The 16,939-nt window shown below is 66.5% G+C and overlaps 2 protein-coding genes across 3 annotated transcripts; one reads left to right on the top strand and one right to left on the bottom strand.

Moving 5' to 3' along the window:
• Positions 1–1,310: 1,310 nt before the first annotated feature.
• Positions 1,311–9,494, bottom strand: CRELD2 (cysteine rich with EGF like domains 2). Its single transcript, XM_047741583.1, has 11 exons — positions 9,387–9,494; positions 8,967–9,266; positions 8,501–8,586; positions 7,895–8,005; positions 7,256–7,347; positions 6,225–6,401; positions 5,073–5,168; positions 4,086–4,169; positions 3,119–3,214; positions 2,447–2,593; positions 1,311–1,605 (listed from the first exon to the last, which is right to left on the bottom strand). Exons 1-11 carry the CDS (start codon positions 9,492–9,494, stop codon positions 1,556–1,558), a joined length of 1,347 nt encoding a protein of 448 aa, XP_047597539.1. The 3' UTR covers positions 1,311–1,555.
• A 37-nt stretch (positions 9,495–9,531) lies between these two features.
• ALG12 (ALG12 alpha-1,6-mannosyltransferase) lies at positions 9,532–16,667 on the top strand. 2 transcript variants are annotated; one of them, XM_047740585.1, is made up of 10 exons: positions 9,532–9,604; positions 11,609–11,833; positions 11,903–12,035; positions 13,031–13,204; positions 13,898–14,092; positions 14,511–14,614; positions 14,987–15,210; positions 15,782–15,951; positions 16,084–16,159; positions 16,292–16,667. In XM_047740585.1, exons 2-10 carry the CDS (start codon positions 11,666–11,668, stop codon positions 16,521–16,523), a joined length of 1,476 nt encoding a protein of 491 aa, XP_047596541.1. In that variant the 5' UTR covers positions 9,532–9,604; positions 11,609–11,665; the 3' UTR covers positions 16,524–16,667. The 2 variants fall into 2 exon arrangements, with proteins under 2 accessions (XP_047596541.1, XP_047596540.1); XM_047740584.1 differs by having other exon boundaries at positions 14,508–14,614.
• Positions 16,668–16,939: the final 272 nt, after the last annotated feature.

Here is a 16,939-nt window from a genome sequence, read left to right as displayed (position 1 = left end):
AGCCCTGTTAGGGGTGGGGTGCCACCCAGGCGACCCCACCATGAGGACTCAGGACCTTCTTGGTTCTAACTGGAAAGCAGGGGGTCAGTTCCATGCCCCAGCCACGTTAGCCTGTGGCTTTAGCTACTCAGGCCTGGGTCCCACGTGCCAGACCAAGAGGGCAGGGACCACCGGCTCTGGCCCGGCCCTCTACTGAGCTTGAGCCCTTCCCCACCATCTGCAGCAGCCTGGGTTCCCGGGTGTGGTTTCTCCTTGGGGCCATGGGTAATGCACTCCCCACCAGGGGCCTCCCTTCTGGGCCTCACTCTCCTTGCCCTGCCCCCCAGCACCTCCACCCGAGGGGCTCTATCCCACCGACCTGTTATGCCTCTGCTCACCCCTGCTCTCCAGCTTGCCTTCCCTCCAAGAACCCCCCAGCCCACGGGGTTCCCTGGAAGCCCCCCCAGCTATAGTGGCGGCCTCTCCCACCACAAGGCTCCCAGTGTCCCATGGCCTAGACCCACACCCCACGTCCAGAAGCAGACCATGTGCGTGGACTCCCTGACAGGTCTGGCCTGGACAAGAGCAGCGTCCCAACTGGGCTGTGGCAGCCCTTGTCCATCCCACGTGACTCGGTTTCCTCTAGGAGTTCTGGGGCGCCTGACCCTGTTCCCCACCACAGAGACAGAGACGGAGTGAGGGAGGCCCGCTGAGGCACACGGAGGTCCAGGGAGAACCGGACACAGGACGGGGCTGGGGAGGGCTCCACCTGCCAGCATGTGGTCACCCCTGCCCAGCAAGGACCCACATGGAGTCCTGCCTGCAGGAGTCCCCTTGCACAGATGCAGCAAGGGGGCGCGTGGACACGGTGGCCCTCGGTGCCAGGACAGCGGGGGACAGGCGGCCGCCCCCAGAGTGACAGCCACGTGGATGGGTGCGGAGGTGCGGGAGCTCATGAATGCAGGTGCTCAATGGGGGTTGACAGAGCCCTAGGGGTTTGGACACTCCGACGGCTGAGGACACTCTGGGGGAGGGGGCCGGGGGGGCCTCCCTGTGACACCCGAGCCTCCATCTGACGCAGAGAAACTGGCCCCGGGGCTCTCCTCTCCGGCGGCATCGGCGAAGGCGGGACGGCCGTGTCCAGCCCTGGGGGTCCTTCCACAACAGCTGCTCTCCCCATCAAGACTCCCGTGCCCGCGGGGGGGCTGCCCCAGAGAGGCAGGTGGCGCAGCCTCAGAGCCCCCCCCCCCCCCCCCCCCCCCCCCCCCCCCCCGTGAGGGCCACACCCGCCCTGGAGCCTTCCTGCTTTTTCAGTGAGACAGACTCGCGCGTGCCCTGGGCCTGACGACCTCCAGTGGTCCATTTTATTAGAAACAACGGTATCAAAATATACAACTCTGGGTTAGGGCCGCCAGGGACTGCGGCTTTCCGAAGGGCCGAGCGTGTGCGAGCCGCTTCCCGGGCGCAGCTTCCCTCCGCGTCCCCTGGAGAAACGGGGACCTGTGAGGACCGCACGTCCGGGACACCAGTCTCAATAACTTAAAGGGCGGGTCCGGCTTCCGGCTCCGGACGCGCATCACAAGTCTTCCCTCGAGGGCTGCCGCGTGGGGTCTCCTTCCGCGACTTCTGCAGGGAAATGAACACAGCTGTTGGGGGACCCCGCACGAGAGCTTTCCACGGGGCCGGGGCAGGGGCTTCGCGGTAGGAGGCCTCTCGGGTGTGGGAGACGAAGACAGGGACCGGGGAGGCGCCCCCCGGGCCATGCTGGGGCAGAGGCGGTGTGGGGCTCTGCTCCCCGCTGACATCTGGTAGGTCCGGAGCTGGCTCCGAGGCACCTGGCTGTGCGCTCGCCCTCGCTGCCCGGCTCGGGGTCAGGGAGCTTCTGGGGTCTGTGGTCCTACTTGTTCAGGAAAACTCTGTCAGCGTCGTTTTGACACTGGCCCTTCTGCTCCACGTTCTTCCACGACTTCTATGGGACGGTCGTGGGCAGAGCCATGTCCCCCAGAACCTGGGGCCATCCTCACTCCTGGAAGCTGTGAACTGGGGGCACTTTACGGATGGTCAAGGTGAGAGGAGGTCACTGGGGTGCAACCATGTAGGAAGAGGGAGATTCGGACACGGACACGGACACACACACCACGAGAAGGCCACGTGGACAGAGGCCTCCAGCAGAGACTGGAGGAACGCAGCCTAACGGCCGCTGGAAGTGCAGGGACGGGACGGACCTGTCCCCCAGGCTCGGAGCGGCCGCTGCCCTCGGGCTCTCAGGAAGCCCACGCAGAGCCCGCCTGCTGACTCCAGGGTCACGGACCCTCCTGCCCGGCCCCACCTCCCATGGGGCGGTCACGGCCAGGGCTCCCCACAGGCACGCTTCCCCTCCCATCTGCCCGGAACCCCAGCCATCGCCCCCCTCGGGCCGCACTGCTGGGAGTTTCTGCACGTCCACCGCGCAGAGCCTGCCACTCACCGCCGCCCGGGGCCTGCGTCTGCACACACGCGTCTTCCGTGTCTTCGAAGCCCTCGGGACACACGCAAACGAAGCTCCCGGGCGTGTTGTAGCAGTTCTCATTCCGGCGCGCGCACGCCTTCTCCGGCCCCGCGCACTCGTCTACGTCTGCAAGAGACGCCCGCACACAGGCCACCGTCGCCGGGCGCCCGCGCTCGGGACTCGCTGCTGCCCCACAAGCGCGATGGTCGGGAAGGGACTCGGAGAGCAGAGCACGAGGCTCAGGGTGGACGGAGAGGAGCGAAGGGGCAGTGCAGGAGGCCGTGAAGGGGGAAGCCCGGTGCAAGCTCACGCTGCGGGGGCAGCTGTGGATTCACCGCCTTTTCCCAGGCGGGTTCCAGCCGGGCCCCAACCGTGGAGGCCTGACGTGCAGCCACGGGGGCTGTGGGGGTGGGAGGTGGGGGGAGGCCCGGGGCCCCGCTGGCGGGTGCACCCGCACCAGGCACACCTGGGGGCCGGCGGGACAGACGGTCGGTCCCCCACCCGCTGCCTCTGCATCACATGCTGGGGAAACGGAGTCGCAGGAAGAGCCGGAGCCGGTGTCCCACCCCCACCGGCCCCTCATGGCCCATCCACACCGTGGCCCCCCTGCCACGGTCCATCTTGGTCCGGCACAGACGCAAGGGCGCTGACCTGCACACTGGCCGCTTTCTTTGGTGTAGCCGGGGATGCACTCTTTACAGTGTCCTGGACCCTTCCCTGTGCAGCCCACACAGGTGGAATCACATTCTAGAAAAAAGCAGAAAGGCGTCGACAGCCTCCTGTGAGCACACCGGGGCCAGAAGCCGCGCCGCGCAGCATCAGGGTCCCTCCTGGACGTGTGGGGGCCCCAGGGGCGTGTCCTCGACACCGCAGCCCTGTCTCCCAGCAAAGCAACGATGTGCCCCCCAGAGCTGTGACCGCACACTGCTGACCATCTTCTCAGAGCAAAACAAAGTCACCTCCAGCTCGGGGACACTGCCCGACCGGCCTGCTGGCAGCACAGTAGGAATAGTACGGGGGGGGGATGCGGGATGCTCCCCAGTGAGCCTCCCGGTCGGAGCTGCTGTGTGGGGGCCGGCGGATACGGTGGGGGGTGTGGGACCAGCAGATGCGGGGGTGGGGAGCAGAGAGCCTCAGGCGCTGCTGGAGAGCACGTCCACGTGACCTCCCGGGGGTACTGCGACCCTACAATCCACTGTCCCGAGCGGTTTGGAAACGAATCCAGAGAAAACGAGCACGAATGTGAAAACCGCATCGACGGAGGAACGCGAAGTTCACGGCTGTGGGAAAATTGCTGATTTCGATGCGCAGCAACACAGACCGCTGAAGACAACCACGGAACAGGATGGGCAGGCCCCGCACGGACGGTCGTGGGCATTCCCGCCACGACAACGGGGCACAGCGGAAGCAGCCACGGCCCATGGAACAGGACAGAGTGTCGTGGAACTATTAACAGAGCTTTCGCTCCACGGAACTGGTTTTTTAAAAGTTATCTTCAACTTCTCTGAATTTTCGGTTTTTCGGCAGCCGGGACCGACGACGTGGGTGCCGCCTTCCCCTTCCCACAGCAGGCAGAACCCAGACAGTCACCCGCCCGCAGGGGCCCGAGCCCAGGCACCTTCGCACAGGAATGAGCCGTTGACGTTCTCGCAGTACTGCTGGTCGCCGCAGGGAGGCGTGTCTGCCGCACACTCGTCCACGTCTGGAACACAGGGGCAGAGCCGTGAGGGTCCCAGGGCTCCCGTGGAAGTCACATGGCTGGTGACCGGACACAACCCACGGCCACGGCCAGCGGGACAGGGAGGGAGCTGCTGTGTGGAGGATGTGTGTCTGTGTTTCTCCCGGAGGCTCCCCTCCCCAGGGGCAGGGGTGACGAAGGACACTTTGTGCCCCCGGGGGCGGGGCCTCCACGAGGGACCAGCAGCTAACATGAGCACCCTCTGCTCCATGTGGACACGCAGAAACTCCAGGTCGGTGTCGGACCACCCGCCTCCCCACTCCAGATGGGACACTAGGGACAGGTCTGCCATCCCTGACCGGCCTAAGGGCAGCCCACCCGCCGGCACCTGGGCCTCAGGAAGGGCCTCTTGGCCGCTGCCAGGGCCTCCCCAGGGCTGCTGCAGTGCTGGGTGGAAGCCAGAGCTCACAGGCAGGCTGGGGCTCAGAGGCAAGGGTGCGGCAGGAACACATGTGCACACCAGGCTGGGCACGTGGGGATGGCAGGGACGGGGGCAGCCGAGGCCCAGGGCCTGAACTGTGCACGCTGTGTGTGTGCGTATCAGGAAGGCGTGTCTCCCTGCCATGGCGGAGCAGCTAGACCACGCGGACACCGTGTCTGTTGAGTGCCCCCGTATGGCTCTCCAGGCCAAAAGTAGGTCTGTGCCTCAGTTTCCCTGCCTGTACCTGGGGAAGAGAGAGGGAGGGAGGAAAGAAGGAGAGGAGGGAGAGGAGAGAAAGGGGGAAAGGGAAAGCGGGGAGAAGAGAGGAGGAAGGAGAGCAGGACGCCAGGAAGGGGAGGAGGGACAAGGTAGGAGGAAGGGAGAAGAGGGAGGCGGAGAGGAGAGGAGGGGGGCCGGGCCACCCTGGGGGTCCCGCCAGGCCTCACCCACGCAGGCGCCGTCCTCCTGCGCCCAGCCCACGGCGCACTGGCCGCAGTCCCTGTTGCTCGGGCCGGTGCACGTCTTACACGACTCGTCACAAGCTGGGAAGCAGAGGTGGGACGGCGGTCATGTGTGGGAATGCCGTTTTCATAAAAAACAGAACACAAAGGTCATTTCAGCAACAAGAATTTACCTCCGCTAGGATGAAAACAAAAACCAAATACAAACACGGAAATACCCCAGTAGAGTGAGACTCATTGGGACGACCGTAAAATCTACACTCGTGACCCACAGCATTCCCGGGCTTGACGAGCGAAACACTCCACGGGCTTTCAGGGCCCCTCACAGTCACGTTCTGGTGGACCCCAGGGAAATGGCTTATGACCCGAGGAAGGCAGCGGCCCAAACCCCGGAGCCCACGCCTGCCAGGCGGCCCCCAGCCCCGGGGCCCCCGCACAGCACCCACGTCCCGGGCCAGCTGAGGGCCTGGGCGCCGGTACCAGAGAGGACACGGCCTTCCTGGAGCTCCACTCGCCGCACAGGCCACCCAAGGGGGCCGCGGACTGACGTCGGGAGGCACAGCCAGCGTCCGCCTGGCGCTCAGTGCGGTCGGTCACAACAGACACGTCCGAGCCCGCAGGCCTGCGGGGGGCCCGACCGAGGGGGAGCCTGGAGGCCAGGAGGTCCCACCCAGTGGCCTCAGGGGTGCTGGTTCTCGTTTATGCCGCCGCTCTGCCCTCTTGCGCGGGGCCTGAGCCTTGGCAGCCCACACCGGGCAAGCGGGTCACCCTGTCCAGTGGCCGCGGGGCAAGAGTAGGCCTCTGCTGGGATACCGCGGGCGCCGGGTCACCCAGAAGCAAGGCTAGCATGGGTGGGACGTGACCGCTGGCCCCACACCGTCCACCTGCCCAGTCCTTCTCCAGAGAACGTGGGGCCGGGGGCCTGGCTCTCCCCTCCTGGGCATGTTCAGAGACAGCGAGCGAGACCATCCAGGGCCTGCTCACACTGCTGCAGCCTTCCGCGGGGTCCCCAGGGGCCTCCTAGCTCCGGGGGTGCAGGCGAGAGCAACGGCCCCCATCCGTGCCCGTAGCTCCAGGAGACAGCCACCGCGGTGTGCCCCGAGGCCCGCGGGCTGAAGGCCAGCGCAGCCCCCGTACCTGTGCAGACACTGTGCGTCTCGTTCCTCAGGGAGCTGAAGTAGCCGTCCATGCAGTCGGAGCACGTGGCGCCCTGGTAGCCGAGGTGGCACTGGCACGACCCGTCCCCCTGCCTGCTGCCGTCCCCGCTGCAGTGCCCGTTCCCGCTGCAGGGCCTCTGGGAGCCGCCCTGGCACGCTGGGGGTGACACGAACCCACCAGTCTGAGTGTGCCCCGGGAGAACGTGGCACCTTGCTTGCCTGACCTCACCACCACTCCTGTTCCGTCCCCCTGTAAACTCTGTCCTCACTCCCTCTGGCCAGCTCCCCCCATGACCACACAAGCCAGAGCAGCCAGGTCTGGGGGAGCAGACACGCTGGGGTCTACAGGTGCTTGGGAGCCTCCCCTGGAACACGGGGACAACGGGGACAACGGGGACATGGACGCGCAGAGGGTGTCGGTGAGGACGGCCCGCTGCAGTACCCGCCCGCCGACAGCAGGAGGTGGCCACGACCCAGGTCAGGGTCGGACTTGAGACACATCTGCTCTGTCCCGCTGGGCACCCAGAGTGACGAGTGATGCTGGACAGCGGCCCGTGACTTGGGTTCAAAGCGTGTCTCTTCATGGAAGAGCCTGGCTCTCTAGGGAGAGCTGACGCGACGCATCCCACCCAACAGACGCCCGAGCCGCGCCCCTGGGCTCCCACGCCCGGGTCTTGGCTGCTCCGTGGGCAGAGCCAGGCTGGGGACACGAAACCAGAGCTGCCTCGGTGCCCTTGGAGGGCCCTGCACAGGCAGGTGGACAGCGACCACAGCGGCCCCAGCAAAGGCCCGCAGGCCCCGGAGTGAGGCGCCCGCGCAGCATCAGGCTGTCAGGGCTGTTTGGCCCCGGGGAGGAGGTCCCCACGGCGTGAAGGGGGCAGTGACCGGGCGCCCTAGGGCTCAGTGGGAGCTGACGGCCCCAGGTCCCAGCCACGGCTCTGCCCCCCTGGGAATCACGACACGGACACTGGGAACAACGCAGGACACTCGCGATTCCCGACAACAACCTACGGAGGCAGTCTGGCCCGTACGTTCCTGGCGAACAGCAAACCTTCAGCGTTTTCACACAAAACCACTCGAATAAGTCAGGAAAGTCCTTCTTCCTGAGGAATTAAAAACGTGCATCAAAGCTCACGTGACTGGTTTCTCCAAAACAAAACACGATTCATGACACTCGCTCCAGAGCGTCGCGGCGTTAGGGACACAGCGGTCTGGGGTGACCAGACGTCCCCATAACCACCTCGCTGCCCGCACCACCTTACGGTGAGAAGAGACAGCGACCCCCGGGCAAGAAGGAGGACAAGCCTGTGCCGACACTTCTAAGTCCCAAGTTATTTCAAACTTACAAACTGAGAAATAAAACGTCACGAAAGCTTCAGTGAACACGTGGGGGAAGCCAGTGGGGCTGGAGCTGTGGCATGGGAGGAGGTGGGGGGGCAGGGGTGTGTGTCTGGGGATGTGGGGTGCAGGGCTGGGTGGGGGATGGTGGGGCACAGGGTGTGGGGACGGGAGGGGACAACAGGGTGGGAGGTGCAGGGAGACAGGGTTGTGGGGGAGAGGGTGGGGGGCGCAGGGCCGGTACTTGGGAGGAGAGAGGGTGGGGGATGCAGGGCTGGGGTGGGGGGACAGGGTGGGGCGCGGGGCACTCACAGCCGCAGCCACCAGGCCTCCAGGTGCCCCTCGTGCTCCTCCAGCAGACTGTGGCACTCGAAGTCGCTGCTGCCGCACAGGCCCTCGGTGATCTCCAGCAGGCGGACCTCACTGCAGCAGCCCGCGGCACCCCCAGGTGACAAGGGAAGCCCAGGCAGTCAGCGGCTGACCCACGGGGACGCCCGGAGGCCCCGCTTGGTGCCAGGCAGGAATGATGGTGGCACTTTGGTGGGGAACACGTCCACTGGGGACAAGTGCAGTCAGCACCACGGGGAGAACTAAACTCAGAGGGCAGTGGTCAGGGTGGCAGGGGAGACCCTGACGCAGGGTGCAAGGAGGCCAGGACGGACTGGACTGGCAAGGGAAGCCGGTGACACTTTACGTGGTGGGACTCCACTCCCGCTCCCGTGTGCACCATGGAAAGACCACCCTGTCTGCCCTGTGGAAAGTGGACACGGGGACAAGTGTGGGAGCAAAAGCCCAGTTAGGGGCCAGCGCACAGGTGACTGCACAGGGACCTTCCGTGTGTCCATCGTCGATGTGGGTGATGGCATTCGTGGGGACACGTCCAGTGCCACAGCCGGGCTGCCAGAGCAGGGCACCCACCTGAATTCATACTTGGACAGCGACTTCTCCTCCCAAGCCGTGTTCCCACCTCCGAAGTTCTTCTTCGCAGTGTCCACCATTCCCTGAGGAGAGCGCGCGGGCACAGGGCTCAGTGCTGCTGCCCTGACCCACATCTGTCGAGGGAGCAACCCTAGCCCCCCATGGGGGTGACTCGAGTCCACTGTGGGGTGACCCCAGTCATTGCCAAGTAACCCCAGGTCCATCACCAGGGTGACGGAGTCCACTCCTGGAGTGACCCCGTCCATCGCGGGGCGACCCTGGCTCCGTGACCCTGGTCCCTGGTGAGGTGACCCCGTCCATCGCGGGGCGACCCCGGGTTCCTGACCCCGGTCCCCGGCAGCCTTAGCCTGGGTCGGCGAGCCCGGCCCGTCGCGTCGCGGGGGCGCCCCAGCCCCGCGCCCCCAGGCCGAACCCGCGCCGCGGCCCCGGGGCGAGCGGCCCACCCGTTGAACGTGTCCACCAGCTCCCCCGGACAGCGCTTGCAGGGCGTAGCCTTCTTGGCGGCCTCGGCAGGCGGCGGCGGCGGCAGCAGCAGCAGCAGCAGCCCCAGCGCGGTCGGGGGCCGGCGAGCGCATGGCGGGCCCGATGGCGGCAGCGTCGCGCAGGACGCGGCCGCGCGGACAGACCCCACGTCCAGCGGGAACCGGCCGAGCACTCGGCCTTCGCGGCCGCCCCCCGCTCCGCGGTGCCGGCCGTTCCCGGGGCTACTTGACCGAGCCGGGCGGCGTCCCGCCCACCGACAGCCCTAGCGCCGCTATTGGTCGCTGGGTCCCAGGCCGTCCCCATGTGGCCCAATCCGGGCTCGCCACGAGCAGCGGCCAATAGGAAGGCCCCGGGTCAGCGTCCGCCGGGAGGGGGCGCGGACGGGGGCGTGGAGGTCCGAGCCCGCCGCTCGCGCGCTCCGCCCACGGCGGCCATCTTTACTCCGGCAGGGCGAGCTTCCGCCGCGGCGGTGACCAGGCTTGGGGGCCATGTTAGGTTTGGGCGAGGCCTCGCGTCAGTGCCCGGCTTCCGCCCGCCGCTTCCGGCCTCGAGCTGTCCTGGGGGCCGCGCTTCGAGGGACGACGCGGCGGGCAAGGCCAGGTCAGCGCGCGCTCCCGCGGCCGGGGCTGTCGGGGCTGGTGGCGGGCGACGGCGCGACCCGGACTGTCCGGGAGGGCGGCAGGGAGGCGCGGGAGCCAGGCTCGGAGAGGGGAGAGCCGCGGCCTGCGTGGGCCGTGGACGTCGCTGGTCTGGAGCTGCCGCTCGAGTGCCCGCCCGGGGCTGTCCCCCGCGGTACGGCCCTTCGCCCGCGAGCCGGCGGGACAGGAGGGCGCCCGCCGGTCCCTCCTCCGCCGATAGCCGGGCTGAGCGCGCCTGCGGCGTCCGCGGCCCCTCTCCGGCCCCGCGCGGCGCGCACCTGCCGTCCCGGGCGCTCCTCTCGGCCTCGGCGCGGCTGGGGCTTCTGCCCTCCGCCCCTGGCGGCACAGGGACACCGCGCTGGCCATGGCCGTGTGCGTCCCTGCAGCCGGCGGCGCGGGGTCGGTGGGGGGGGGGGGCGCGGGTTCTCAGCGGACCTGTGGCAGCGCGTGTCCGTTGGGCAGCGGGGGAGCTGAGCGTGCAGGGCCCGCGTCCTGGGGCCGCCGGAGCATCGGGGTGTTTGTGGTGACCCCGGGGCGGCTGTGACGACCCGGGGAAGAGCCGGCGGATTCTGCTGGGGTTCGTGGAGCGCGTCCCGTGCGGCGGCCCCGCCGTGGGACCCGTGAGCCGGCCCGGCGGGCAGCGGCAGCCACGCTCTCACGTGCGCCGCGGTGGTGACCAGCGGCTCCTCCCCGGAGCGGGGCGACCGGAGGAATGCCCCCCTCAAGCTGCTTACGCTCCGGGAGGAGGGGGACACCCGGGCAACACCTGTGTCCGTTGGGTGTCGCGGCTGTTTCGGTGATTCTTGTTAGTGAAGCCTCTTTCCCCTCTGCGCCCACCTCACCGCCACCCGGAGCCGGACTCCTGCTCCTCGTGGGCAGAGTTTCCTTCCCTCGTGGATCCCCCAGTTGCCTCTCTGGGGGCCACAGACTCCGTACATCTCCCTCCGGTCAGAAGGCAGCGAGCACCCTGACTCTCTCCTTTGCGCTCCGGCCCTTCTGGTGTTGATCAAATTAAATCAAGCCTGTTTTAAGAGAAGCCAGAAACTTTATTATGAAGGGGCGCCTGGGTGGCTCAGTGGGTGAAGCCTCTGCCTTCGGCTCTGCCTTCGGCTCTGGTCGTGATCTCAGGGTCCTGGATCGAGCCCTGCATCGGGCTCTCTGCTTGGCGGGGAGCCTGCTTCCCTCTCTGCCTGGCTCTTTGCCTGCTTGTCATCTCTCTCTCTGTCAAATAAATAAAATCTTAAAAAAGAAAGAGACAGAGAGGGGAGGGGACCAGAAACTTGAAGAAGAGCTTGCCACCTTCCCTCCTGACAAGTTGAAAACTATCTCACACCCCCCCCCCCCCGGCGTCACCACTGCACACGCATCTGTCTGAACCCCGCAAGGATACGTTCCTGTCTTTGCCAGGACCGGTCTGGGGCCACGCCCAAGTGCCACGTGGCTCCCAGGGTGAGGGCAGGTGCTGCCTGGCAGGCGGCCAAAGTTCCCATCTAGTCTGGCTCCACTGGCTGCCCCGAACTCTGGGTCCCGCCTCCTGCCCTCCTGTGGCTGCCCCTGCACAGTCCTCCAGACCCATCCCTCCCACCCCACAGCCTCCTGTCCCTGGTCTCTCTGCCCCCGCCACAGGGTCCTACTCTCCTGCCAGATTTGAGCCTCTCCAGGGCAGGGGCCGGGCCCTCCAGAGGCTGGGCCAGCCCCGGGCCCGGCTGCACCGAGGACCCACTCAGTTCTGCAAAAAAAGCCTTGGGTCCTGGAAAGATCCTCCCACAGCTCAGCGGGAGGTGGTTAAGCCGGGAAAGGCACTCAAGCGTGATTTTTCTGTGAACTTTCTCTTTCGATGTGTTTCGATTCACCGAGGTTACAACAGTGGTTTAAAGACTTCGCACACGCCCTCCACTCAGCTCCCCCAGGTGTTAACTCGGGGGACTTTGGAAACCCTGGAACCTGTGTTTCCATCCTCTCCCAGGGCTCCCGGAGCGGCGCGGCTGAGGACGGCTGGAGGCCGGGGAGGAGGGAGAACGCCATGGCTGGGAGGAGGGCGTGGGGTGCGGGCAGGCAGCGCCGGCTGCTGGGGCTGCTGCTGGCTGTGGCCGCCACCCACCTCGTCGCCTGCCCCTATGCCAAAGTGGAGGAGAGCTTCAACCTGCAGGCCACGCACGACCTGCTTTACCACTGGCTGGATGTGGACAAGGTGAGCCCTGCGTCCGAGGCGCGCAGCCTCCCAGCCGCGGGCGCCCGCTGACCTCCCCTTCCCCTGCAGTACGACCATCTCGAGTTCCCCGGAGTGGTCCCCAGGACGTTCCTCGGGCCGCTGGCCGTGGCGGTGCTCTCCAGCCCTGCGGTCTACGTGCTGTCCCTGCTGGAAGCGTCTAAGTTTTACTCTCAGCTAGTGGGTAAGGGGTCTCCGGATGACAGAAGGGAGGGCCTTGGTGTGGTCGGGGGATTTCCAGGAGCCCGGCAGAGGCTCCCTCCCTCAGGAATGTCCTTCTGTCAGAAGCTTGGCCATCCTCAGCCACTCGCCATGGTGGTCCGGAGCTCGAGGGCAGCTGCAGCGTGGGCCCTTCTGGGGTGTCAGCTGGGACAGCTCACGGAGCGCCTCTTGCTCCTGCTCTCGAGACCGCGACGTGAGGGTACTGGCCCCAGCTCCGCAGGCGGGAGCGGCAGGGGTGCGGCGGGCGCGTGACGTCTCCCACAGGGCTGCACCCCTGCAAGGGAGCCCTTCACCACGGGGAGCTTTCCAGCCTGCAGCGGCAGCCTCCTTCCTGCCCCCGGAGGTCGCTGTGGACACCGTGTGCAGAGGGTTCCGGATCTTCTGTGCGCCTGGGTGGACAGCTGTTAATGCGGACTCAGAGCATCTGTGCCCGCCACCCCACAACGTCATCGTTGAGGCGGCCGCCACCATGTTTCCGTTCCAGTGCATTTCTGCCGCGGCCGTACGCAGACTTCCTTTAGATTCCCGCACAAACGCACACACGCTCTGTGGCTGGTTGTCCGTAGACCCCTGGAAATCTTGCCATCACGTGGGGCACCTAGACAGTCTCAGCTGGCTTTGTGGGGTCACAGGAGCCCCAGACGGGGCAACGTGACATTTTCAGGGTGCCGAGCCAGTCACACTGACCTACGGACACACCTACCCTGCCTGGTGGCTGTGTCCCCCAGGGCTCGCCTGCCCTGGGCCACGCAGTCACAGCAGAGCTGTGGGGTTGGGGTGCCAGGGTCTAGGCTGTCCGTTCCCCACACCCCGTCCTTTTTCAGTAGCAGGGTCGACACACCTCTTTCGAGGTGGCTTTACTGTCCTCTGGCCATTAACTCGCCATCACAGGTAACCTGTCGGGTCCCCTTGGCCCGCGCCTGTCGCTGCCGACCACACCTTGCCATGTTTGTTCAGTCAGGGCTGTGCTTGGACTCGGCGTTGTCTTCGGACTCTGGACTTTACAGAAGGAAGTGAGACGGCAGTTTGGAGCCACGGTGGCCACCATGTTCTGCTGGGTGACGGCCACACAGTTCCATCTGATGTTCTACTGCACACGGACGCTCCCCAACGTGCTGGCCCTGCCTGTGGGTAGGTAGGCGCCAACCACACTGGTCACTGGGCATGCCGGCCGGGGGCAGGGGCGTCCGTCTGGGCCGTGTCTGCCTGCGGACAGCTGGACCCCACTGGGCATCTCAGAAATGCCCTGGAGCAGGTGGGCCTGTGACGAGCAGCAGGGTCTCGTGCTGGATGGGGGTGCGGTTTCCAGCAAGAGGCGCAGGTGCACAGAGGAGGCTGCCTGGGAGGGTCCCTGGTGTGTGGACAGTGAGCGCTTGGCCGAGAGGAGCTGCCTGCGGGGGCATGGGAGCCACGAGGAGACCGAGAGTCGGTGGACGAGGGGCTGTGGATGGCTTGGGTCTGGGGGTCTGCGCTGATCTGAGCAGCGGAGCCTGTGGGATGTGGTGGAAGGGTGGCAGGCGGGGCGCCAGCAGGACATGGTGCGTGCCCGGGAGGGAGGCCAGGCGAGGGTGGTGCTGGACGTGTGCTGCTGGGGCCTGGAGCAGCTAGGCGGCCGGTTGCGGGGACGCAGGCATCTGGGGTCTGGGTGTCGTCGGGCCTGCGCGGGTGGCCCCAGACTGCGTGATGGCGCAGGGCCATGGCTGGAACCCGCAGCCCCGTGTCAGCACATCTGGGTCTGAGCGACACTGCTGTCTTCTGGAGGGTTCCATGGGGCTTTCTCAGTGAGGAAGGCGACCGGCCTGCCCTGGCCCCCGTGTCTTGCAGTCCTGCTGGCCCTCACGGCCTGGCTGCAGCTGAAGTGGGCCCGCTTCATCCGGCTCTCAGCCTTCGCCATCCTCGTCTTCAGAGCCGAGCTGAGCCTGCTGCTGGGCCTCGCGCTGCTGCTGCTTCTCGGCACCCGGAGGCTCTCTGTGGCGAAGGCCCTGCGCTGTGCCGTGCCGGCCGGGCTCCTCTGCTTGGGTGAGTGGGACTTGCCAGAGCCGTTCTCACGGGGCGCGCTGCTCTGCCTGTAGGAAGGTGAAGAGAGACTCCGGAGAGCGGCTTTTTACTAAGTGAAATCGCCTTAGCTTCGAGCAGCGTGACGGAGTCTGAACGCGGCTCCCCGGCGGTTCTGCCCGAGCCGCCCCCAGGAGGCCCTCACCCCTGCGCGGGGTTCTGTCCCCAGGCTCTCCCCGGTGTCTGGGCCGGGACGGGTGGCCGGGCCCTGCGCCTGGCCGGCTGGGGGCACAATGGTCCCAAGGTGTGCGCCGCTCCCCAGGAGGCCTGGTGCGTGGTGTCCGTGCCAGTGTGGCTGCCTCGAGGGACGCTGACCTGTGACCGGGAAGCCGGAGCCACTCGGGCGGCCGGTGCGCTCCTACGGGCTCCTCTGTCTCAGCAGGACTGACGGTGGCCGTGGACTCCTATTTTTGGCGCTATCTCGTGTGGCCGGAGGGAAAGGTGCTCTGGTACAACACGGTCCTAAACAAAAGTTCCAATTGGGGAGTATCCTTCAGGGTGTCCGTAGGTCAGGCCGCACAGGCGAGGCGGCGGGAGCTGCTTTCCTCCCCGTGGAAGCACCGCCTCGCTTTTGGATGTGGAGTTTCTGCCTTAGCATTCGGGGTCGTCTTAGGACCGCGTCAGGGTTGGTCGTGGAACCGTCCAGCATCCGCGCGAGCTCGAGGAGAGTGTGACGAGTCCCCAGCGCACCCGCCTCGGGACGGGCCATCCTGTGGGCGACGGGGAGTCTGGGGGGGAGCGCAGTGCAAGGTGGGGGGTCCGGGAGCTGCAGGCAGGAGCCCCTGTCGGCCGTGCCGCCCCACTCCGCGCAGACAGGGGACTGGCTGGCGTGTGGCCTCCTTAACCCTCCCGCCCGAGACCTCCCCGCTGCTGTGGTATTTCTACTCAGCCCTGCCCCGCGGCCTGGGCTGCAGCCTGCTCTTCGTGCCCCTGGGCGCCGTGGACAGGCGGGCGCTGGTGCTGCTGCTGCCCTCGCTGGGCTTCGTGGCGCTGTACTCGCTGCTGCCGCACAAGGAGCTGCGGTTCGTCATCTACGCCTTCCCTCTGCTCAACGTGGTGGCCGCCAGGGGCTGTGCCTGCCTGTGAGTCCTCCCTCCCCCAGCCACGCGCTCGCTGGCACGCGGGGATGCTGTGCAGCGGGACGGATGTGTCCGAGCGGGGAGGGCAGTGGGGTCGGGAGGGGCTGGCCTCTGCTTCATCTGAGGTCCGTTCAGGCCTGCGTCCACTCGGCGGTGCGAACTGTCCAGGGCTCGGCCGCTTGGGGAAGACACTTGGCGTGGCTGCGGGGCAGCCGGGCAGGCTGCGGGCGGGCGGGTGGTCCCCAGGGCCTACTTCTCGGCTGGGGGGGGGGAGCGCAGGGGGGACCGTCCCCATGTGGAGAGTGTTTGTCTGGGCAGGGGATAGGCCAGAAGAAAGGGGAAAGGCAGGGGAGTGGGCTGGGGCTAGGAGATGGAGGTGTGGGATTACTGAGGGAGGGGCCGGCGCAGCACAGAACCAGCGGCCCCTGGAGAGGGTGCCCAGGCCATAGGGAGGGTGGTCCCACGGGGCTGCTGCTCTCTGGAACGGGGTTGTAGGGCTGCAGGGCTGTGGGGCTGAGGCGGGACAGTCTCTGCCGTCGCAGCATCTCTGTGAACATACTGTTTCTCCTTCCAGGCTGAACAGTTACAGGAAGTCTTGGCTGTATAAGGTGGGGTCCGTCCTTGTGATAGGACACCTCTTGGTGAATGCCACATACTCGGCCATAGCCCTGTACGTGTCCCACTTCAACTATCCCGGTGGCGTGGCCATGTGGAAACTGCATGAGTTGGTGTCTCCCAGGACAGGTGGGCGCTCGGGTCCGTGCTGGGGTCTCCCCGGGACAGGTGGGCGCTCGGGGCCATGCTTGGGGCCAGCTGCAGCTCTGGCCAGGGGCACGCAGCTCTCAGTTCTCACTGAGCATACGCAGTTTTCCGCAGATGTCATTCTGCACATCGACGTGGCTGCCGCACAGACCGGTGTGTCTCGGTTTTTGGAGGTCAACAGTGGCTGGAGGTATGTTCCCACTGTGATATGACTGCAGATGAGGCGCTCCCCCAAGAGGCGGTGCGTGGGCTCCCTGGGGGCACCTGGATGCTGGGAGCCGGCCTGGGGCCTCAGGTGTACAGCCACGCTCTGATCTTGTAGGTATGACAAGAGGGAGGACGTGCGGCCTGGGTCAGGGCACATGCTGACCTACACGCACCTCCTCATGGAGGCCGCCCCTGCGCACCTGGCCCTCTACAGGGACACGCACCGGGTCCTGGCCGGCATCGCAGGCACCACTGGCGTGAGTCTGAACCTGACCACGCTGCCCCCGCTGGACGTGAACCTGCAGACAAAGCTGGTGCTTCTGGAGAGGCTCCGTGGGCTTTCCTGAGCAGGGGCCGGCGTTCTTCTGAGGACATCGGAGCTCTGTCAGCGTCCCTGCAGAGGAGACCATACAAGAAACAGCAGAACTGTGGACGTGCCCTGGACGGAGGCCTGAGGGAAGAGGCCCAGCTCCTCCATGGCTGCCCAAGACCACACGTGATCACAGCAGCAGGGACCGCAGGCCTTGCCCTGCACTTCGGCTGCTGCCCCTGGGCCTCTTGGAGCACCCGAGAAAGTGCCCCCTTGGAGGGGTATCCTGTGAGTCTTTGTGAAGATGGACAGTGGGAACCGCAGTGCCTGCTGCCCCCTCCCCTGCCCGAGCTGCAGGACGAGGCCTTTGCGGGCACAGGCATGACATTTCCATCCCACACAAAACTGGGGAATTCAAGGAGGAACAAGAATAAAAATTTAGACGTTTCTTTA

Source organism: Lutra lutra, chromosome 8, assembly GCF_902655055.1.
Source record: "Lutra lutra chromosome 8, mLutLut1.2, whole genome shotgun sequence".
NCBI classification, from domain to species: Eukaryota; Metazoa; Chordata; class Mammalia; order Carnivora; family Mustelidae; genus Lutra; species Lutra lutra.
This window is presented reverse-complemented; position numbering and strand designations above follow the sequence as displayed.